The sequence below is a fragment of the Chaetomium fimeti genome (genome assembly GCF_033439085.1).
Source record: "Chaetomium fimeti strain CBS 168.71 chromosome Unknown B0H64scaffold_5, whole genome shotgun sequence".
Taxonomy (NCBI): domain Eukaryota; kingdom Fungi; phylum Ascomycota; class Sordariomycetes; order Sordariales; family Chaetomiaceae; genus Chaetomium; species Chaetomium fimeti.
This window is the reverse complement of record NW_026944333.1, coordinates 2194860-2217727: the sequence shown is the minus strand read 5'-3', so window position 1 is coordinate 2217727 and position 22868 is coordinate 2194860. Positions and strand designations below refer to the sequence as shown.

The window sequence follows — 22868 nt, the reverse complement described above, 5'->3', positions numbered from 1 at the left end:
ACCTGCAGCATGCCATCTGAAGAACACCCGACCCGAGATTGGAAGAAGAGCATCTGCGATCTGCATCCCTGAGGCGGGCAATTTGTATCTGTAGGTGAAGGTATGGATGTCTGTATGTACCATGTACGGAAGCATCCCCGCCCCGAACACCTACAGGGTACAGAAAGCAGGGAGCATGGAGCATGGAGCATGGGTAAGTAACCTTACATTGGCACAAAGGCAGATGGAACCTCCACTCCACCATGATCTGGACAGTTTGCAATGCCGGGCCCTTCACAGCCAAGTCACTCACTCAGGCTCTCAGGGCAGGGCATCATCACTCACTGGCACCTAAAAATAAGGTGCCTACCTCAGACGGCCCGGTCCACAATGAAGCACCCACTTTATGCGGCGTCGGGGTAGTGGATCTCACCCCGTTGGTTCCATCTTGATCCTTTCTGCACGCACCTGTTCTGCGGCACCTCGTTCTGCACCTCGTTCTGCACCTTGTCCTGCACCCGCAACAGGTCCGAGTCGCCGGGTATATCTCCCGAGACACCCGCATCTCTGCATCTCTGCATCTGACATCTCACAACCATCAAATCTTCAACCGCCACACAAGCAGTCAAACCACTAAAGCAACGCAAACCACAAAAAGACTGCCGCTTTCCGGATCAACCCCGCGCGGGCAACCCACTCTCGATCGACCTGCATCCGGCAGTCCTACCTTGCTTTCTGTGGGTTGCACAGTATCCGAGACTCCCTTCTGCGTATGGCCTCTTTTTGCTCCCTAAACTGTCGGTGAAGGGCGGGCCAAGTGAAGAAAACCCGTCAAGTCGGCCTTCCGATCACCGGGTCCCCTTTCCGGCCCTTGTCGTCATCCCCCCATGCTATATCCCCCTCTTATAACCCCCCACCCCTGTTATATTTTTACCATGTTCTTTGGATAGACGTCTGTTCCCTTCTCAGTGACCAACCAACAACCCCCCCTTCCCCATTGACAATTGGGCCCCCTCCCCTGGCCTCGTTCGTCTTGAACATCGTCCCAGCTTCCCATTCCATGGCTGCCGCTTCGTTCGGTTTAGGCGGGTGGTGGGACGTTTTGTGGCCCTGTTACAGTTGCTGCCGCAAGATCTGGGTAGGTCCCGGGTCACACCAGATCCCTTCTGCAACCCCTCCACACCACCCATTCTCACCACTTCTTGCTGACACACATATTGCAGATACCTTCATCGGGACAATTCAGCCCCCAATGCCTCGGTGTCGTCGCCCACTTCCCTTTCTGGGTTGCCATCCTGACGGTAACCCTCCGCTACGGCCTTGGTCCGGCCTGGTCTGCCTACCGGCCCATCTGGCTGCGCAGGTTCGCCTCCGAGAAGGATGAGCTCTCGGCCAACGTACCCGACCAAGAGTCCGGCGCGGGGCCGGCCGTCCGGAAGTGCTGGACTGCCTGGACCCTGTCTCTCCTTTTGCTGAACTTGGGCGCCGCTGCTGTGGGAGCCATTGGTGCTTTGGCTTGGCCAGAGCACGCTCAGTTGTGCTTGACGCCTGTTGTCCCCTGCGTAAGTCACCCATTATCCTTACTATCCGGCGAATTCCCTTGAAATAGGTGCTAACGGGTTGGTTAAAGGTGATCTCAGGTCTCATTCTCTTGGTTGAGCGCCCTCGGACTGTCCCGGGGGCTGTGTTCGTCATCAACACCGTCCTGTTCTTTGTGGTGACGGCCATACTTGCGCTGATGCCCGATGCGCTCTCTGGCGGATGGCCACGCGTCCTTTCCTGGGTATCCGGAGTTGCCTTGCCCCTGGCATCCATCGCCCTAATGCTCAACATGCCCCTGAGAGACCCCTTGTTGGATAGCACGGGTATCGGGAAGCCGTTCGCCGAGCCAACCGCCACCCTCCGCAGCCCCGAAGACATCATAACTCTCTGGCAATGGATGTCAGTCTCTTGGATGGGGCCTCTCATCAAGATCGGCTACAAGAGGCAGCTCGAAGATGAAGACGTCTGGTTTCTCCCGTACGAGTGGCATCACAGCAGAGTTCACGTCCTATTTCGCGAGCTCACTGGCACCGTTTTTGTACGGTTGGTGAAGGCCAATGGTATCGATCTCCTGATCACCACGTTCCTCGGGGTCCTCGAGACATCACTCGAACTGGCGGATCCCGTCTTCCTCAAGCAGCTGCTCGGTGCATTAACTTCCAAACAGCCGGACGTCCGGGCCGCCATAGTGTATGCCGGAATCACCCTGTTCGCAAGGCTGGTCAAAACCCAGTCGGGCGTGTTCTCTCTGTGGTACTGCCGCCGCAACTATGAACGGTCTCGGGGCGAACTAATTACCATGGTCCACGAGAAGACCCTTAGGAGAAAGGCTTTCACCATCCCCAGCGGTCATGACCTTCCCTCGGAACAGCCAGGAGATCAACAAGGGGATTCCTCGCCCACGCCGGGCATCTCCACCTCAACCACGCTCACCGACGACGAGTCCAGCAACCACGACGACGCCGACGCCGACGCCGAGTCCACCAACTCGGAGCCCACCAAATTCCAAAAGCTCCGATCCCTCGTCCACCGCGGCTACAGCAGCCTCAACTCCGGAACCCCATCCCCCACCAAACAAGACCCCCCCTTCACCCCCGCCTCAACCGGCAAGGTCCTCAACCTCCTCCGGCACGACTCGTACGAAATCGCCCAGCGCTTCTGGGAAGCCCCGAACCTCACCACCAAGCCCCTCAACTTCCTCCTCTGCCTCTTCCTGCTCTGGCGCATCCTGGGGCCCGCCTCGCTCGTCGGCATCCTCATCCTGCTCGCGGGCATGGCGCTCAACGTGCTGCTGATGCGGCTGCTGCTGAGCATCGAGCGCGTGCGGCGCGACGTGACCGACGCCAAGCTGCAGCGCACCTCCCAGTTCGTCGAGGCCATCCGCCACCTGCGCTGGTACGCCTGGCAGGACGCGTGGCTGGATACGATTATGGAGAGTCGTCGGGCTGAGTTGAGGAAAAGGGTGCAGAGTAATGTGGTGGGGAAGGCGATTGCTATGGTTAATATGACGACTGCGTATCTGTTTCCCGTGGCTGGGTTCTGGGCGTATACGGTGGTGAGTGGGAAGGAGTTGACGGTGGATGTGGCGTTTCCGGCGCTGGATTTGTTTGGGATGTTGCAGAATAGTCTGAGGGAGCTGCCGGATCTGGTGACGATCTTTTTGAACTCGAGGGTGGCGATGGGGAGGATTGAGGAGTTTATGCTGGAGCCGGAGAAGGAGGAGGATGAGGGGGATCTGATCGGGCTGGGCGTCGGTGGGGATTTCGGGCCGCCCGGGGAGTTGGAGATCGTGCTCAACGATGCGACGTTTTCGTGGCCTGGGTCTGCGAAGAAGGTGTTGCGGGATGTGTCCATCACATGCGGGCCGGGCTTGACGGTGGTCTGTGGTAAGGTCGGCATCGGCAAGACGGCGTTGCTGCAGGCTATTCTGGGCGAGCTGGACCAGCGGCGGGGCGACCGCATCGTGCCGGCCGAGATGATCGGGTACTGCGCCCAGACGCCCTGGCTCGAGAGCATGAGCATTCGGCAGAATATCCTCTTCTCGGCCGTCTACGACAAGGCCCGGTTCGAGCAGGTCATCGACGCCTGCTGTCTACGCGACGATCTCAACATGTTTCGCTGCAAGGATCTCACGTTGATCGGGGAGAATGGTGTTGGGCTATCGGGCGGTCAGAGAGCCCGTGTTGCGCTGGCTAGGGCTATCTACAGCCAGGCCCGCATCTTGCTGCTCGACGACCCCATCGCGGCTCTGGACCACCATACCGCTACCGCTATCCTACGGAATCTCTTTGGCGCTAAGAACTCGCCCCTGATGGCCGGTCGGCTGGTCATGTTTGTCACCCATCGCGTGGACATCGTCACGCCCTACGCCTACCAAATCATCGAGGTTGACAAGGGAGGTCGCGTCGAGAGCTTTGACAAGAAGGACTTGGAGAACAACGAGGAGGAACTCGAGCACCTGGCCGAGATTGCTGATGCCGCCACTTCCGGGGATGACACCACGACTGCGGTGGAGGAGGACGAGCCGATCCCTGACAAGTTCATCGAGGACGAGCACCGTGTCCATGGAGGTGTTCTGGCTTCTGTTTACTGGCAATACGTCAAGGCCGGCAAGCTTCGCTGGTGGGCCACCATGGTTGGCTTCTTCACCTTGTTCCGCATCGTCAAGATCGGGTACTTCTGGTTCCTCAAGGAATGGGGCGAGCAGTACCGAGACACACCGGAGGGCGTCCACCTCGCTGGTGTAGGCGATGGGATGGTGTATGTGCCGTCTGTGGTTTCCTCACAGAGCATCATGCAGCGGCGGACCGTGACGGAGACCGGCTGGTTCGATCTCGGGCGTCGCCTACCCCCACCCAGCGAGGACGTCCGCCCATGGCTCCTCGGATTCTTCATCTTGTCCATGGTCCAGGTCCTCACTCAGACCATGTCGGATGTGGCGCTTGTGGTCATCATCTACAAGGCCGGCAAGAACCTCTTCGAGAGAGCCATGCACCGAGTCACCAACGCCACCTTCAGGTTCTACGACGTGACGCCAGTTGGTCGGTTGATGAACCGGCTGACGTCGGACATGGGCACCATCGACGGACAGATCGCAGGACAGCTGATGTCAGTAGCGTGGTACTCGCTCGGCTGGCTCTCCTCGATGGCCGTCATCTCCACGGCGACACCCACGTTTTTAGTCATCAGCATCGCCATGACGGCCCTTTTTGTCTTCATCTTTGACCGCTTCCTACCGACTTCGCAATCTCTGCGCCGCCTCGAGACCGTGTCATTGTCACCACTGTTCTCCAACTTCGGCACCCTCGTCGAAGGACTTACCACGGTGCGGGCCTTCCGCTCCGAGCCCCATTTCCAAAACCGCATCATCACGAGCTGCGACGCCTTCCAAAAGATGGACCACATGTACTGGTGCCTGCAGACCTGGCTGCAGTTCCGCTTCGACCTGCTCTCGGCCATCAGCACCTTCACCCTGACCCTGACCGCCATCCTCTCGGGTCTGTCGAGCGGCACCGTCGGCTTCGTGCTCGCGTCGGCCTCCAACTTCGTGCAGTCCACCCACAACCTCTGCCGGCGCTACGGCGAGATGCAGATGCAGTTCGTCAGCGTCGAGCGCGTCGTCGAGCTCCTCGACCTCGACCAAGAACCCCCCGGCACCGTCCAACCCCCGGCCTCATGGCCCCACTACGGCGACGACATCATCTTCGACGACGTCACGCTCCGGTACGCACCCAACCTGGACCCCGTCCTCAAGAACGTCAGCTTCACCATCCCCGGCGGCGCCAACGTGGCCGTGACGGGCCGCACGGGGTCCGGCAAGAGCACGCTGGCGCTCAGCCTGCTCGGCACGCTGCATCCGGACGCCGGCGCCGGCGGCGGCAGCATCCGCATCGGCGCGATCGACCTCGCGGGCGTCGACAAGCACGCGCTCCGCCGCAACATCACCTTTGTCGCGCAGGACCCCGTCCTCTTCCCGGGAACGCTGCGCGACAACCTCGACCCGCTCGGCGAGCGCGACGAGGCCGAGCGCGCCGACGTGCTGTGCCGCGCGCTGGGCGGCGTGGGCGAAAGCGATGGCGGTGCTTCCTTCACGCTCGACAGCCGTGTTGACGGCGGCGGCAAGAACCTCTCGCAGGGCCAGCGCCAGCTGGTCGGGCTCGGCCGTGCCATTTTGAGGCGCAGTCCGGTGGTGATTTTGGACGAGGCGACGGCGTCGATCGATGCCGAGACGGCGGCGTATATTCAGAGGCTGTTGCGGGAGGAGCTGAAGCATAGTACGGTGATTACTATTGCGCATAAGGCGGAGGCGGTGCAGGATTCGGATTTTGAGGTTGTGCTGGATCAGGGGAGGGTTTTGAGGGCGGGGCCGAGGGGGGCGAGGTTGTTGCGGGTTTGAGGGAGGGAGTAGGGTGGGTGAGTGATGGGGTTGGGGGTGTTGGCGCGGGCGGTTGGAGTCATAGGTATGGGATGATGCTTTGACTTTTTGCCTTTTCTTTTTTTTTGAGTTGCGGGGGGTTGAGTAGACTTAAAAGCATGTTAACTGGGAGCAGTCTTTGGCGTTAACGGATAACTACCTATGGTTTAGGATACAGCAAAATTATGATTCATTGGTTTAAGCAGTTCCATTGTTGACCCGGTGAGCCGTGAGCAGTTAAGGGGAGATCGAACTCGGGGAGGTGGAGGAACCATGGCCCCTGGGTTGTCCAACGCTGCCCCCCTTTCCCAGTTGTACACCATCCCATGCTGCTTTTTGGTTCTGGCTCAGATTGTCTCCGGGAGGATATGCCCCAACTCTCCCGGTCCTTAGCCGTGATATGGAAAAAGATCGAAACAGCCTATAGACCGGAAATCTCGTCGGCGCCTAGTTGGCGTATTACAGTATGAAGCCCGATTGGATGACCCTCAAGGCGTTCTGTATGTCCAAGTCCCTAGCCTTGTCCTCATCGTGATGACTTGATTCACGCCACTTCTCAACCCGCCCAACGGGGTCAATAGGTCACGAGTCCGGTTCCACGCGAAGCCTTCCGAACTCACCTTTTTCACTTTTTTGCACCCGGGTTGATAGAAACCGCGGGTTCTTTGTTATTTGAGGATTGATAACGTTGCCGAAAGAAGGAAATACCCAAAACGATGACCGAGTTAATACACGTGCTGGTCTCCATACTCCTTCGTAAGCAGTTGCGAACTCCGGGCTAATTATAGCTTCCAAAGGCACACCATCCCTGCTTAAAAGCGTCCGACAAGATGATGGACAAGAGAATTTGGAATCAAAGCAGATTTACGTTGGCATCCCTGTTCAGGATTCACAGTTGAAGGCGACTTCCCTGATCGGTCGCCAACTTGATCGACGACTCACTTCCAAAGTTGGGCGCAGTTAATTGACTCTCTCCGGCGACAAATATGCACTGCGTAACAGGACACACACGCCTCTTTTGTTTCCGAGTACTAGAAGCAAAGCAATAGCTGCTTTTCGTGTTTGTTTACGAGGGCAACTTGAAGCTCCAGACAACGAGCCGCCGTACTTGGCTCAAAATGTGGAAGGGCAGGTGCCTGGTCGTCTTCCATACAAGTAGGGACTGAGAATCAGCTCTCCAGACCAGACATGGGTAGCTCCACACTGGGCCATTAGCTCCATGATCTGGAAGCATGGTTTGGGAGGCAGGTCATCGCGTCGGATGACGTCGGGGATGGCCAACAGACACGACTCGGAGACTTGGCTGTAGGGAGCGTCGGCAACCAAGGCCGAAGACCCGCAGTAGGCAGGCGGTGACTCGGAAGAACGGCCAAGTCCAAACAACGAGCTTGACTTTGTTGGTTTGTTTGTTTTACCACATAAAACAGACGTCCTGGGAAAAGGAAACCCCTGCAGAAAGGAGTTCCTGGCACTGAAACGAAACCAACCGGAGATTCTTTGTTCTGGCCCGGGTTTGTTTGCAAGCCTGAGGTAAGAAAAGATGCCGCCAAGAGCTCGGGGAATCCAAACTGCTTTCCCGTCTGCGGGCACAAAGGTGATCGTGCTTCAGCGGCACGCTCCGCGACACGGCCAGTGTGAGATTGAGGGTTGGGCACCTCGGCAGCGGCGCACCAGGGGCCCGAGTTTTTGTGTCAGCGATATGCGCAATTCTGAATCCCATGCTGGGTCTGTGTGTTGCACCGCATTGTAAGATTCCAAAGCTAATTTCCACAGCTGAGAAGTGTTCCTATTTTTGCAGATCGTGTGTGTTGAGAAATGAAATGAAAAAAAGAAAGTCAAAATCCCCCAAAACCGAGCAAGGCCGAGATATCAACGTCAACAAGGCCACAGGCACGACAGGGTGGCGTCGTGTTCCAGCTGGAGTTTTTCAAGAGTTACAATCCCCATCCGTTGACATATCATCTTTGACGGGTTGTGACGGTTTCCCGGTTTCCGTCACAGGTGGGGATCTCTCCAGGGTTAATTTGATGGGCGGCAGGGACTGGGCCAATCAAGCCTCGCCGAGCCACACCATGTGCGGTGGTTGGGTGCATGTGGTCTCAGTTGAGTGGCTGATGGGCTGCAGTTCGGCGCCTTCCTCATTCGGGCACTGGCATCGAAAAGAAACTTCGACAGGCCCGCACTTGCCTTTGAAAGTGCAGGAGGAGAGCTGCGATCAGGCACGGAAAAGCAGGGCCGCTCCTTCTCGTCGTTCGGCAACGCCGTTGGGAAATCTGGATGGATGTCGGCTGCCCACTTGCGGGCCGTTTGGACCCACCATCCCCAGTTCTTTGTGTTTTCTGGTCCGTTCCTGACTTCCACTCGGTTCCTGTCATTTTTTGCACTTTCCCACAGGGGACTAGCAAAATCACTAGTTCGGATCAGACGGCTTTCAGGTTACACGGCTCGGTTGCCACCTGAAGTTGCGCTCGAGGTGCGCTCTCGCGCTCAAGCGCGGGTTGCGTCCGACGTTACTCCCACGTTACTCCCGCAATCTCCACGCTTCCATCGCGTCCATGCAAGGGCTCCCTCGGGAGGCCGTTGACTGGCACGACTGGTTTCCTGACCACCATCGTGGATGGGTCCAAGCTCCTCTGGGGTTTAGCCTGCCATCCTGCCGTCAGTGTGGAGCGCCCGCTGGAGAGATGGGTGGCGGCCCTGCGCGCCCTGGTCCGTTGCCCAGCGCCCAACAGCGCCGCATCGAGCTGTGAACCTCGTATTCATTCCCACGGGTTCGGTTTGCCTCCATCGCTGACCGGGGTTCAGTATCGGCCCCATCCCATCGAAGACCGATGTACCCCGGTCGCGGATCTGTGAATGATAAAGACTTCAGGCCGCCTCGAGTGCACCCCTTGATCCCTCTCTCTCCTTCTCTCACCACCACGTATAGTATATATATACATTAATACACCTTCGGGTTCCGTAGTCTCTCGCTTAGGTTCGCCTGCAGTTTTTGCAAGTACATTCGCTCAGCAAAACAAACCGCCACCATGCGCACCACCGTTCTCTCTCTCGGCGCCCTCGCCCTGGGCCTCGCCAGCGCCCACGAGTACCCCAACTGCGTGAGTTGATCTGCCTATGAGTGTATACCACCAGATACTAACTAAAGATTCAGGAGTCGGACAACTGCTACCGCAACCTGATCGACCCCCGCTTCGCTGATGAGGCTGTGTCTTGGTGTCCGGAGTTCCTGGCCGACACCACCACCGAGTCTTCGGCCATCCCCACCAACTTCAACAACTGCGACGGCAACGTCAAGGCTGTGAGCTCCGCCTGCTCGTGCATCACCTACACTGCCTCGGCCACCGCCACCAAGGAGCCCGAGCCCAGCTCCACCGAGATCCCTGAGACCACCGAGACTGAGGCCCCCGAGCCCACCACCACCACGGAGGCCCCTGAGACCACTGAGGCCCCCGAGACCACCGAGAGCGAAGCTCCTGAGCCCACCACCACCGCCACCGAGACTGACGATGACGATGATGATGAGTGCGAGGCTACCTCGACCGAAACCGAGGCCCCTGAGCCCACCACCACCGCCACCGCCACCGAGACTGATGATGATGATGATGAGTGCGAGGCCACCTCGACCGAGACTGAGGCCCCTGAGCCCACCACCACCGCCACCGCCACCGAGACTGACGATGACGATGATGAGTGCGAGGCCACCTCGACCACCGAGTGGACCACCAGCACCATCACCACCACCACCACCCGCACCATCACCTCGTGCTCCGCTTCGGTGACCGACTGCCCGGGCGGCGGCACCCCCACCGTCACCACCGAGACCATCGTCACCACCACCGTCTGCCCCGTCACTGACGAGCCCGAGCAGCCGGAGCCGACCGAGACCGACGAGCCTGAGGAGCCTGAGCCGACCGAGACCGACGAGCCCGAGCAGCCGGAGCCGACCGAGACTGACGAGCCCGAGCAGCCGGAGCCGACCGAGACTGACGAGCCTGAGGAGCCGGAGCCGACCGAGACTGACGAGCCTGAGGAGCCTGAGCCGACCGAGACTGACGAGCCTGAGGAGCCGGAGCCGACCGAGAACCCCTCCAACATCCCCAGCTTCGTCCCCACCCTGACCACCGCCTTCACCTCGGACGGCGTCGCCCAGCCCACCTCCTCCGAGCCCGTCACCGCTGGTGCCGGCCGTGCCGTTCGCGGCGTCGAGGGCATTGCTGCCCTCGCTGGTCTCTTCGCTGTTTTCCTTTAAAGGATTGATGCGGTAGACCCCGCCGCCTCTTGGAAACTAGAGGCGGCAATTGGATGGCACATGCCAGATGTGATGAGGAAATGATCTAAGCTTGCGTTTAATGTGGCGGGATGTATCACGACTCGGATTTAATCAAGAGGTATCGATACATACCCTACTTTCGATTCTTGTATATAGTTATATCGATACCTATAATGGAATACGGGTTGTCGTGCTTGCTCGTCCTGACGACGCCCGGAATCTCCACCTTTGCTACGCCTTGTCCTCCGTATCTTGTTCCACTTGCCCTTGGACTGGCCGACAGATGTGGCCATGTTTCTGGGTTTGTTAGTACCTCTACAGGGCGGTACGTGAGGAACCCGGCAAGTCCACCATGAAGGAGTGACTTGTGACTTTGGATTTGTTTCGAGTTCCACGCCTGAGGGTTCCCAGCCCCCCTGGTCTATGCCGGTGCGAACGCCCCGAGCGGCTAATCGGCGGTCATTGTTGGTCCGAGGACTGTTTTCCTCCCAACAGCCAACGAGAAACGCGGTCAAACTGTGACCAGCCTGAAATGTCGATAAGAGGTATCGCTGTTTTATCCCTTCCGTTTCAGGTGAAGTTTCGTAATTAGTGTGCTGTGCTGTTGCCTCCTACCCACCCAGTATATACCCGTTTTGCTAACTGGGCTCGTCCCACGCCTCAGACTTTGCCCTTGAAAACGTAGCCCTTCGCCTTGACAAGTTCCTCGACACCCTAACCGAGGAACAACTTAGCGATATCTTTCCCAAGCTGCGAAGACAATCCCTGGACCCGTGGTTCCAAGATCGGCCATCACCCGGACCGAAGTATGCAGTCAAAGCCATAAAGCTCTCCCGGCTACCAGCAGAATACCTGTCGACGCGGCCCTGCGTTTTCGACTTTGACCAGTCATTCATGGCACACAGCCCACCCGAAGGTCTCGCTCACGTCCCACCGGCGTACCTTGCTCCGGAATCCATCTTCTCTCTCGCCAACGGCCCAGCTGTTCTGGGACTTTCTAACCTCGGGTTCACTGGCCACCGCCATGAGAATGCTCGAAGTCTTGGGGGCCCATGCCTCAGGAATGGTATACATTCCCATTCTTCAATAACTATCCCGTTCATGGGCCTTTGCAGCCAAACGCCGAGTACCATAGACTCGAATCTATGCACATAGACGAACTTAGTCTCGAGGAGCTCGTAAGGCGCATTGTCGACCCATGCCGACCTGCAAAGAACATGTCCCCAAGAACAGGGGGTGAGAAGTATTGCACCAAGCTTCCGTTGTTGGATATCCGCGACAAGAAAGGAAAAGAATGAACTCAAGGCTGAGCACCCGACACCGATTCAAGCGCAGGATGCCGAGCGTTTTACCGACCTTCTCCGCCAGATCTTTACCTAATTATCATCCCCGCGACAAACGCATCGCTGCCAAGGAGCTCTTGAGGCACCCACGGCCGGTGGAACATGGTCAGTCGTGCATGACATAGGTGGCTCGAGAGGTGGATGATAGTAGCCCTCAGGCGGAACAACAGTCGCGGACGCACATCGCAAGGGCCCATGGTTGATCTCGCGAATCATAGTGCTATGTCCCTTAACCCACAGTTTTGGTAGCCATTATATCTTCCTCAGTAGGCGCTGGTCCTTGATAACGCCTCATCCATCTCCTCCCTATTAATGAAGATCCTTTTGAGTACCAATACTCCGGGGTTAAAATGCCGTGTATCAAAGCCGCCTTAAAGTATTCAGTACTGTACCCTTCTTTTCACGGCACTTCTCCCTGCCTATATCTGGGTGTTGTTAATCAAGGTTTCGAACGCCCAGCTCTCGGATTGATTAACCGTGTTGTCGATCTTCCGAACACGGTTGGATCGGAGAAACATCAAGGGCCCTATGGCACGAGAAAACACTGCCGGATAATTAATTAACATACGCATGCTATATGTGAGGCCTCGTCATGTGCGTGGAGTAACCTGGGTAGCGGTGTATACTGTGTACTATGTTAGAAAATACAGCCGCTGGTCGTGTGAATCTCCCCATCCCGGCGATGTCCAGACTCATTCATCATTTACGGCTCGATGACGCAAGGTTGAGATGATGTATTTCCTCGCCCTCCTCCTACTCCTCTGGAGCACCGCCTTCCCCCTTTCCACCGCTAACCCCCATAACAAAACCCTCCTACAACTCCTCCACGAAGCCGACGCCGAAGCCGACCCCCCAACATTCTCCACCCCTCTCCCACCGAGCCTCGACCCATGGTACCGTCCCCCCTTCACCTACGACTGGAGGCGAACCGAGCCAGGGCAAGTTCTCAAGGTCCGACGCGCACCCCTGCTCAACTACACCGTGCCCAACGCGCTGCGCGCCTACCAGCTCCTCTACCGCTCCACCGACAGCAACTACGACCCGGCCTGGGACGTGACGACGGTCATCATCCCCCAGCGGCACGCGCGCTGCCCCGACCCGAGCTCCAACTCCACCACCTCCACCACCTCCTCCTCCTCAACCCCCCCACACCCACACCCAAACCGAAAACCACTCACCCCCTGGTGCGCGCACGCCCTCCTCTCCTACCAGCTCCCCTACGACACCTGCAACGTCGACGCCAGCCCCTCCTACGGCCTCTACCTGGGCGACCCCTATGGCGAGATCGCCGACGCGCTCTCGCTGGGCTGGTTCGTCGCCGTGCCCGACTACGAGGGCCCGCGCGCGAGCTACGCGGCGGGCGTGCAGGCCGGGCACGCGACGCTGGACGGGGTGCGCGCGGTGCTGCAGGTGGCGGGGCATTTTGGGTTAAGGTTGGAGGTGGCCAAGGTCGCGCTGTGGGGGTATAGCGGTGGTGCGCTGGCGACGGAGTGGGCGGCCGAGCTGTCGGTGCAGTACGCGCCGAAGATGCGGATCGCGGGGTTCGCGCTGGGGGGGCTGACGCCGAATGTGACGAGCGTGACGGAGTATTTGAATGGGACCGGGGGGGCGGGGCTGATTCCGCAGGGGTTGATGGGGATTTCGTCGCAGCATTGGGATGCGCGGAGGTGGATTGTGAGTCGGTTGAAGCCGGCGCTGAGGGAGGTGTTTTTGAGTGTCAAGAAGATGACGGCGGCGCAGGCGATTCTGGCGTTTCAGTATCAGGATATCTACTCGTATTTCGTGGGGGGTTATGATGACCTGCACACGCGGGTCATGCAGAACATGTACGATGTGGACGGGTATATGGGGTATCATGGGGTGCCGAGGATGCCCGTGTTCATCTACAACGCCATCAGCGACGAGCTGAGTGATATCAAGGATGTGGACGCGCTGGTGGACAGGTTCTGTGGTGTCGGGGCCAACATCCTGTACCATCGGAACACGGTCGGGACTCATACGCAGGAGCTTGTCAACGGGAGACCGAGGGCGTTTGCCTGGCTGCGGAGTGTGTTGGATGGGAGCTATGATGAGCTCTACTCCACGTTGGGGTGCACCATCTACAATGTCACCTACAACATCGCGCCATGGGTTAGATAGGGGTAGGATAGGTTGACGATGGAATGAACAGCATGGTTCTGCCCTTTGCCGATAAACTTAGTCCCCATCACAATAAAACCCCCCTACTCCAACAACTCAAACTCCCCCGGTAGTTCCCTACCCTCAACCCAAGCCTTCACCCCCTCCGCAAACAGCTCCGGCATCTGCAAATCCCAAGCATGCACCGCCTCCCTCACCACCGCGGCCTTACACCCCTCCCTCCCCATCTCCCTCCAAACCCTCCCCATCCGCCTCGTCGCCTCCACATCATCCTGCTTCCCCCCGGCCACCGTCAAAACCCTCACCCTCCCATCCACCGCCCCCACCCTCTCCCACCCCCCCTCCCCCTCCAAAATACTCCCATACACCCCATACAACACCTCCCACCGCCGATTCCTCTTCATCTCCCCCCTCACCTCCCGATGCGGCCGCATCCCCTGCATCCCCACCATCCACTCATACACCCGCTCCGGTAGCACCTCCACCGCCCACATAAACCCATCCACCCACGCGGGCCGCGCCGCCATCCACGCGAACAACCCCCCCAGCGGCGCCGCCCCCGTCACCCACACACTGCAACACAAATCCGGGTGCCGCCGCGCCAGCTCCAGCGCGACATACCCGCCCATCGACAGGCCGACGACGTGGGCGCGGCCGTTGTGGGCGTGGGTGCGGATGAGCGGGGCGAGCGCGTCGGCCATGGAGGGGAGCGTGTAGGATTGTGGGAGGGGGGGCGTGGAGGCGGAGAAGGAGTTGGAGTGGCCTGGTAGGTCGACTAGTAAGAGGTGGTAGGCCGAGAGGTGGGGGATGACGTGGGTGTATTCGAGGTGGGAGGAGAGGAGGCCGTGCAGGAGGAGCAGGGTTGTGGGCTGGGCGGGGTTGAGGGAGAGGTGGAAGGGGGGCGGGTGGGTGAAGGGGGTCGTTTCTGGGGCAGGTTGTGTCCCGGTCCCGGTTGTTGGTGGAGGTGGGATGGCGGTTGGGTCGAGCCCTGTTGCGGAGAGGGCTGCGTCGGCCATGCTGAAGGGATGGAGGTGGCGCGAAGATGGGTTGTTCAGGATTGTATCCAGTTGATGAGAGATTCAAACCGAGAGCGGTTGCGTGGTGATGGAAACCTGGATGTTGGTCGTTTATGTATCTCGGTGTTCGGGTGGAATTTTACGCCGTGCTGATCGCGGCGCTAAGATCACGGGGGATTCTGATAGGGCTGACATGCATGCGGCTCGCAGTGAGGCGAGTTGGGGTGGGGGGATTGATCCTTGGGTTGATCCTTCTCCTCGGCGTCCTCGGGAGTCCCCTTGTTGCGCCCAATATAACTACCTAGGTACCGACAGAGCAACGGTGGTGGGTCTCTCGTTGCTCGCAGCCCGTTGGTTAACCACATACGCCACCATACCATGGTAGGAACACGGACAGGGACATCTACGGTTTAATAAGTCGCCTGCTCAATATATGAGGACTCGTGGTTATCCGGGCAGACTACCTGGGTAATTTCCGTTGTAAGATTTCAGGTTGCAAGCGTGTCACGCCTTGACCCCTACTGCTATAGTATCGCAATAGGAGGCAGCGTGTCAAGAAAGACTTCCCACTCGTGCGCCAACCCGGATTCCCACCCTGCTGGTAACATTAAGAGCTCCTTCAAGTTATAACCATGGCAGCCGAAAACACCAACTCGGCGAAACACGGCGGGACCGGCCCCTTCCCTTGCGCTTCCAGCACGAATTAGCACAAGACCATATACGGTACAGAGATATGGCTCTGAGACGGGCAAAAGGTAGACCTCTGGCGGTTCTAGGCACAAGTCTAGTCTGTCTGGTCTGATCCTGACCGTAAACTTGGCACGGGACACAGCGTCCGTCGTGTCGAACGAGGGCCCCCTTTCGGCCAGATCGTCGCCATATGATGCAAACGACCCCTTTAGAGCCTCGCACTGGACCAGCCGACCGCGGAGAACGAGAGAGGCGGGCCCCGCAGATTCCGCACCGCCCTCGTAGCCTCGGGGGTGGTCAAGCCGGACAAACCACCGTGACGGCGCCTTGAACGTGAGAAACGACACTTCTCCAGGGCAGCTAGCCCAAGACCACGACGGGAAGTGGCTGGCCAGTCCACGAGCATATTCGCCGCTGGCGCTTGTTCCGCCGTCCGATTCGACAGCCCAGACCAGTTGCTCTGCGAGAATCGGCTTCCACATGCCGGCTAGGTAGTCGGTTGCGATGGAAAGACGAAACCGGCGGGCCACGGTGTTGGCAATACCCCTGAGCGCCATCAGCCTGTCGCTGGGTTGTGTGAGCTCTGTCTGGGAGTAGTATCGCACGATGTCGCTCCAGAGCCGGTGGAGCTGGGACCGGAGCTCCTTGACGTTGTGGGTTGTGTTTGTCACTGGTTGACTCTGTAGCATCGCCTTCACTTGTGGGATACCACGTTCTGTGTTCTCCGGGTGCTCGGTTCCAAGAGGGAACGCCTCGGAAGCGTGGAAGGCGGTGCATTCCCAGAGTAGCTGATCCCCAAAGTGGACTGTCCGGCGGGACAGCAAGCGCTCTTGAAAGGTCCAACCCCTCTTGTACAGAGGCGCACGATTGAGTGCGGTCCCAAGGTGGTCGGTTCTGAAACACAACCAGTCCTTCATCCGGGCTACGGGTTCCGGTTCCGATGCGGCCAACAGACAGGGCGCCACTCGCAGTGGGTTTCGGGCGAGTTCGAGGCCCGGGGACCGTTCGGCTTCCATGGCAGCAAGATTCAGCAGCCCGCGACTGTATATCTTGTCCATCAGAGCTGCCTGGGTGGTCCAGTCCTCTTTATGATCCTGCATAATGCAGAGAGAATCGATCCACAAATAGCGAACACCCAGCTAGCGCGCGATGAAAACAGCATCTTGGTACACCTTGGGCCAGGCGTCAGTCGGGATGGACCGGTAGAAATCACGCTTGTTTAGCGTTGTGAGGCTTGTTCTTCCGGTCTCTGCCGTCCAGCGGTAACTGAGAGTGATGTACTGCCATCAATTCCTCAGCACGCACGCCGCTATCAACGTCGACGAGGTGGATGTTGTCATCGGAACCACACCCAATGTGAACGAGACGGAAGGCTGAGGCCTGTGAGAATCCGGCAGAGTCCTTGCAGTTAACGTGTTCTTCCATGCAGACACGAACCCAGTCTTTTATTTGCTGTATTGCCAGGGTATGAACGTTTGTGTCTGAGAGACTTTGGATTGCTGGAACGATGTGGGCGCCTGGTGATTGTAGAGTCCAAGCTTGCTGATCTGGCTGAGCGGTGGGGCATGGAGAGACAGGCATAAGGAACAGGGCGTTGTAATAGTCGTTGACGTCGTACTCTGCCTGCAGGGCAAAGAACCAAACGCTACGGCGCATTATATATATCTCGAACGTTGCTCCGTCGCTTCGGCCCTTTTGGGTCCCCTCGCTCTGGTCCATGCCGTTTAATATAGGATCTTGTGGACGCTGAACCTCCAGGAGCAAGGTGCATAAATGGCATTTTGTTTCGAAAGAAGAGATCCTCAACTGCAAGGTGGAGGTCTGCCGAAGTACCCGACGCCCCGCGATGGATAGGTCGGCTAATTCGTCGACCCACGGCCATCTCGTGTCGGAAGGGAAGCTTGATCGGCAGCTCTCGCAGAGATGGTTCAACCGAGGGGCAGCGACGACCTCCGGGGGCTGCTGATGCCTGGGATCCATCGTCGTGCTCGTTGGTGTCGCCCTGGCCTGATGGTCTGTGCCATCATAAACATTCACTGGGCAGGGGGGAACCTGCTGGGGGTCATGGGGTGGTTGGTCCCCGCTCCCGAGCTGCAGAGCAGCGTGGCGGCCCAACCTCGAGCCTTATGCGGCACACCATTTGCCGACACTGCGCGGACAAATGTCCTTTCTTCGACCTAGCAAATCACGGCTACGCGGGGGAAGTGAAATATAACAAAGGGAAACTTGAAACGACGACGAAGGGGGTCAGGCTTGGTTGAGTGTGGCCTCGGCCATCCTCGCGGCCCAAGACCCGGTTTGCCAGGAGGAAATTATTGTGTCCGCTGTTGCGACGGGCTATGATCAAGCTCTCAGTGTGCCTAGACGCCCATGGCAAACGTGAATAGTTTTACAGAGGCAATTAAACGTTTACTTTAAATCCAATTCTTGGTGGTGAACTACCGCGGCGTTTAGCTTCAACTCAAATATCAGGTTTAGACACCAGTATGACTGGCCGACCATGTATCCGAAGAGCCCGAAAGCTTCGGGTCCTTTTGGAATACTTTTCTGCCGCCGTCATCAGGCAGATCGGACTCCATAACCCAAGCCAGCCGGTCAATCTCGCCATTATTGCCACCGACGAAGTCTACGACGTAGTATTCCGCGGTATAGTATGTGACGGAACGACCTCTTCGGACGACCTCGTCGAAGGGCATAATCTACGTGAAGGAATCGTGATGGTAGTGCTGTAGTGTGTATGCTTGTGACGACAAGCCCTGGGTGGTCATGACCAGACTACCGGCCTGTTCTTGCACCGTAATGAAGAACGTCTTTGGCTCGTTCCAGTACGTGCCCGTGTAAGTACTCAGGGGTCTCGGTTTTGTCCCATGGGTTTTGTTGTCATCCAACTCCTTCTGGAGATTCCGCAAATGGTTGACTCCCCTATCGTGCCACTGCTTGGAGAGCGCCACGTAGTCGTTTGGCTCTTCAACGCGCAGAATGGCCTCAAGGACCAGTTGTCCGATGATGTCGGCTGTGTCAATAACCGGCATGGAGTTCTGGAGAACGACTACACCCGATTCAACTTCCGGAGCCAAGTAGACCACTGAGGTACTACCCGGCATACAACCATGATGCCAAAGTACCAGTGACGAGTTCCCCTTGCCCACGATGGGGCCCTCGCCAAACAGGGTATTTCCCGACAAGAGTCCCAGCCTCCCTGGGAGCTGAGACCTGCCCCAACCCAAGCCATAGCCTTGCTCTCTCCACGACACTCCCGGGAGCCGGGCATGATTGGTCGTGAGCATGCGGCAATTCTTCAGGGGCGAAAAGTCGGAAGCATCGGAGCCGGATGAGAATTGGAGATTCGTCTCATGCATGAAAGTCTTGTAGAATGTCAACATGTCGCGGAGTGTCGATTTGATTCCACCTGCCGCCTCCATCGCCGTCCCGTTCCCTAGAGCCGGCCTTGCAACCTCGACCGGCGAGAGGTCTTGAAGGATACCGTAGCATTTGCCCTCGTTGTCGTCCCCAAACTCCCACGCTGTCGATGTTCTTGACATGCCAAGCGGGGCGAACACCTGGCCATGTAGAAGGTCGGATATGGTCCGATTTGCAATTTTCTCCAAGACTTGGGCGGCGATGTCATAGCCCCAGTTGTTGTACTCCAAGCTCTCGCGGAAAGGTCGCGATATGGGCAGAGTCTGGAACGTCGGGAGGACCTGTGACTTGTTTAGGTAGATAACATTCTCGGCTCCCATCCAGAAATCGTCGAGACTTGCGAGGCCCGTCCGGTGGGAGAGCAAGTCAACGATGGAGCAATTCTCGTCGAGCTCTTTGCTGGCACTGGAAAACCCGGGCAACCATGTTTTGATCGGCTTGAACCAATCCAGCCCTCCTCGGTGTACCTCCATCCCAACAAGAGCTGAGACCAGGCCCTTGCTCAGGGAATTGATATTGTACCGCGTGTCATCATCTGCTTGCAGTTTGTTCTGAACGTCGCGGTAACCGAGGTGGTACGTTTCGGCGGTTTGCCCGTGTCGAATGATTCCGATGCTGACTCCCGGTGTCCCGGTAATTTCCATGATGCTCTCGATGGCGAGCAAGGCTCTCTCAAGTTCAGGATGCATGGTGGGTGATGATGGGTCGTGGACTTGGGTCTCAAGGTCGCGGTTGAAAATTCCGTCCAGAAAAGCTTTGCCGCACTTGACTTGAATAGGTAGAGTTTAAAGCAGCGCGGGAAGGTACCTAGGTAGGTACCTACGTAGTGAAATGCCTCGTAAATCCGCCGTTGAGCACACTCACAATCAGAACCTTGTGATAAAAAGCTAGATCGGCGGGAACATGAGCTGAGCGTCGAACAGTGGGTGGGGTTAGAAGACTGAATTTTAGGAGCAGTTCCCAAGAAGCCATGGCCATGGGTAATTATGTATGTGCTTGCTGCTAAAAGCCTGAAGGATGGTTTGCGTTGAGCATTCCAGTGACCGCTGGTAAAACCAGCCACGGCCTTTCCCTCAGCACAGTGTCTACTTCAACCAGTGCCCCTTAATAAACTCGACCCCCTCAGCCAGCCACTCATCCTGCAGCGAACTGACCGCATCAAACGCGTGATCCCCCTCCCGAACGGTATACCTAACCACCGCGCGCGGCCTCTCCCTCTTCAACATATCCACCAACTGATCGGCCGCCTCCTTCGCCACCAGGGTATCCTGCTCCCCCTGAATGACCCACACCGCCGGCGGCACCTCCTCGGCCCTCGCCAGCGCGTACCTCAGCGTCAGCCTGCCCTCGGGATCCTCCCCCAACAGCCCGCGCAGCCGGCCATTCTGCAGCGCCGCCACCGCCAGATCCGCCAGCCCCGGCCACGCCGTCGCCACCCTCATCGCGCCCGGCTCCAGCCCGCGCACATACCCATCCACCACCGCATCCAGCGCCGCGTCGGGCGGGTCCGGGCGCGGGTTGAACGCCGGCAGGTCCGGGAAGATGCCCGGGTACTGCGCAATCACGGCGCGCAGGCCGCGCGCGGGGCCGCTAAATTGCAGCGCCGACTGCAGCGCCAGGTAGCCGCCCGCGCTCTCGCCGATCGCCGCGATGCGGTTGAGGTCGGGGCTGAGGTGCGGAAATTGGGCGCGGATTGTGCCCGGCAGCGCCGCGTGCAGCCAGGTCCAGAAGTCGGCGATGTCGTCGAGGATTTCGACGGCGGGGGTTTCGGGCGCGAGGCGGTAGGCTGGGGAGAGGAAGATCGCGCCGGCGGTGTGGGCGAAGTCGCGCACCCTTTTGAGGGGGCCGGTGGGGTTAGCTTTTTGGGGGGGGGGGGGGGGATGGGGTCGGTGGTTGGGAGGATCTGGAGGGGGTGACGAACCAGTCTCCGAGAAAGAGGAGGTCGGGAGCAGCGCCCGTTATAAGGGCTCCGCCGTGGAAGTGAACCAATACCGGTGCGGTTGCGGCCGCGGTGCTTGAGGAGACCGTCTTCGGGATGAAGATGGCCGTTTCGAGCGCCGTGTTGTTTACAGTTTTGTAGGCCACATTAATGCGGTCAAATCTGGTTTCCAAGTCGGCAGCGACCCTTGCGCTTGCTTCAGCCAGGTCGGCCATCTTAATTGTTTGGTAGGCGAGTTGATGAGGTGTAAAGTAATATGGCTGCGGGCTGTGAAAACCAAAAGGTATCAGCGGTGGGCAATGGGGGGAGGTCGTTGTTAATGATAGATAAGTGAGGATTCAGTAGGTAGTCAATGGGTACAGCGCGCATTTCAAACCCACATGTCCCGCTTGACACTCCACGCATTATACATATATGTACAAGCATGACAAACCTCTTTGCCGAGCTTGATTATCAATCGTCGGAAGAGAAGCGTGGCGGCCGAGTCCCGCTCGAAGGGGCTCGACCGCAACCTTGTCTTCGTTCCTATTGGCCCCTTCGGTCCCTCGGCCGCAAGCCCAAGGCAGCCACGTCGTCCGTCTACACCCTGCGAGCAGTCGATGGCAAGGACTGAGAGGAGGCTTGTTTTAGTTAGTTAGACTAACGTAGAAGGTACATAGAACGCCGGCTATTGCTCGTCCCCATCCTTAAACCGGCCTATCTTCCCTACTCGGTCACTATCCCACAACACATAAGCGCGGTCGCGGAGCCAGGTTTTTAGCCCAGGTATAAACGATTCGGGCATCCCCGACCCTACATTTTCAGTGCGCCACGCTTTATACGGGCCCAAGTCTGTGTCCTCGTCGCTAGGATGGCCAAATTCATGCAGCCCGACTCGGTCGCACGCCTCTTCAAAATCCTGTGATATGCCGTCGCCGAAATAAACGTAGCCCAGGATCTCAGGCAGCTCTACATTGACCTTGTCGAGGACAGACGCCTCGAGGCCAGTGTTCAAGATGTTCTGCTGGTCCTCCCAAGAGGGGGCGTTTGTGAGCTTGCTGACGAATTCGACACCTTGAGCCAGCTACGGTTCGAAATGTCAGCAGTCTCCACCGCAAAGTACCAGGGGCTCTATAGTAACACGCGGGCAGCTCACCCAGCAGAGCTTGAAGGGCTCATCAAGAAAGTCTTGCTCATCTTTGTCGACGGCGTTTATATTGCGGTTAGCTAATACTACACGCCAATGTCAGATTACGTTCATCGGAGGGGTACTCGCCCTTCTTTTTCGGTAAAAGGCTGGCAAACCTTGGTCAAGCTTTGTTTCCAGATAACAACAGATACAACCGAGCTGCTCGTTCTCCCAAGGGGGTTGCCTCCAGAAGAACCAGCGGTTTGCATCGTCGGTGAAGGCGCGCCCCCGAAAGAGCGTATAAAACAGCTCGACTCGGTAAAAGGCGCGACAAAAACGAAAGATCTCGGATGGGGAGAGGGGCAGACAAGTCGATGTAGCTCCGTTCCTATCAAGAGAGATACGCTCCAGGGCGAGGGCGGCAAAGTCGGTCGCTGAGGCGAGTATAGCGCTGTGAGTATCGCTCATCCGTCGTACCAGGCTGGTCGGCAGTTGTTGCGCGCGGACGGCGAGGCGAGCTGGCCGGAAATAGAGGTCATTGAGCAGGTTGATAACCGGGTTGTCGGCAAGGGGGCGAGGGAGTTGCGATGCCTCCACCAAGGCGACGGCATACGGAAGGAGGAGGGTATTAGGGCTGATCTGGTGGGCGATGTTCGATGGCCCCATCCCATGGCCTCCATTGAAGAAATGCCGGCATGCAGGGGCGAGAGGGGGCAGAAAGCAGGGACGAGCCAACCTCATCGGGCCTACTTCCTTGTAGAGCAGTTTGGTGGCCAAAGGCATTGTGACAACCTCCTGGAATTCAAGAGGGGGGTAGCCGGGCACCCGCTGACCAAAAGAAAGAGGCGAACACCAAAAGGAAAAGGAAAAAGGAAAAGGGAAAATAAGAAACTTAGCAACAAGAATTAAGTGAAAGAATAATTCGAGGGAAATAGATCAAATAAAAGATGTCGAGTAAAGTAAAAAGTAAATCGAGTTGGGCTTTTCTTACCCGTGAGGTGACAG

General features: G+C 57.9%; 8 protein-coding genes across 8 annotated transcripts; 3 read left to right on the top strand and 5 right to left on the bottom strand.

Annotated features, from left to right (window-relative positions):
- Nucleotides 1–667: 667 nt before the first annotated feature.
- B0H64DRAFT_189203 (uncharacterized protein) lies at nt 668–5910 on the top strand (the record flags this gene model as incomplete). Its single annotated transcript, XM_062799031.1, has 3 exons — nt 668–1117; nt 1203–1541; nt 1610–5910. Coding segments are annotated over exons 1-3 (4718 nt in total), but the record flags the coding sequence as incomplete, so codon positions are not given.
- A 2857-nt stretch (nt 5911–8767) lies between these two features.
- On the top strand, nt 8768–10264 carry B0H64DRAFT_189083 (uncharacterized protein). The gene is made up of 2 exons (XM_062799030.1): nt 8768–9036; nt 9090–10264. The coding sequence occupies exons 1-2, from the start codon at nt 8965–8967 to the stop codon at nt 10185–10187; spliced, it is 1170 nt and encodes a 389-aa protein (XP_062658026.1). The 5' UTR covers nt 8768–8964; the 3' UTR covers nt 10188–10264.
- Nucleotides 10265–12283: 2019 nt separating this feature from the next.
- B0H64DRAFT_324511 (secretory lipase-domain-containing protein) lies at nt 12284–13690 on the top strand (the record flags this gene model as incomplete). Its single annotated transcript, XM_062800656.1, has 1 exon — nt 12284–13690. One exon carries the CDS (start codon nt 12284–12286, stop codon nt 13688–13690), a length of 1407 nt encoding a protein of 468 aa, XP_062658025.1.
- Nucleotides 13691–13773: 83 nt separating this feature from the next.
- B0H64DRAFT_475964 (Alpha/Beta hydrolase protein) lies at nt 13774–14822 on the bottom strand (the record flags this gene model as incomplete). The annotated part of the gene is made up of 1 exon (XM_062808127.1): nt 13774–14822. The coding sequence occupies exon 1, from the start codon at nt 14704–14706 to the stop codon at nt 13774–13776; it is 933 nt and encodes a 310-aa protein (XP_062658024.1). The 5' UTR covers nt 14707–14822.
- Nucleotides 14823–15143: 321 nt separating this feature from the next.
- Nucleotides 15144–16768, bottom strand: B0H64DRAFT_188999 (uncharacterized protein). The gene has a single exon (XM_062799029.1). It carries the CDS (start codon nt 16494–16496, stop codon nt 15231–15233), a length of 1266 nt encoding a protein of 421 aa, XP_062658023.1. The 5' UTR covers nt 16497–16768; the 3' UTR covers nt 15144–15230.
- A 1327-nt stretch (nt 16769–18095) lies between these two features.
- Nucleotides 18096–19505, bottom strand: B0H64DRAFT_443585 (beta-lactamase/transpeptidase-like protein; the record flags this gene model as incomplete). The annotated part of the gene is made up of 1 exon (XM_062806722.1): nt 18096–19505. One exon carries the CDS (start codon nt 19503–19505, stop codon nt 18096–18098), a length of 1410 nt encoding a protein of 469 aa, XP_062658022.1.
- Nucleotides 19506–19743: 238 nt separating this feature from the next.
- On the bottom strand, nt 19744–21295 carry B0H64DRAFT_400887 (Alpha/Beta hydrolase protein). The gene is made up of 2 exons (XM_062804108.1): nt 20738–21295; nt 19744–20649 (listed from the first exon to the last, which is right to left on the bottom strand). Exons 1-2 carry the CDS (start codon nt 20968–20970, stop codon nt 19902–19904), a joined length of 981 nt encoding a protein of 326 aa, XP_062658021.1. The 5' UTR covers nt 20971–21295; the 3' UTR covers nt 19744–19901.
- A 127-nt stretch (nt 21296–21422) lies between these two features.
- Nucleotides 21423–22646, bottom strand: B0H64DRAFT_443583 (uncharacterized protein; the record flags this gene model as incomplete). Its single annotated transcript, XM_062806721.1, has 3 exons — nt 21423–21818; nt 21891–21967; nt 22076–22646. The coding sequence occupies 3 exons, from the start codon at nt 22644–22646 to the stop codon at nt 21423–21425; spliced, it is 1044 nt and encodes a 347-aa protein (XP_062658020.1).
- Between the last annotated feature and the right edge of the window lie 222 nt (nt 22647–22868).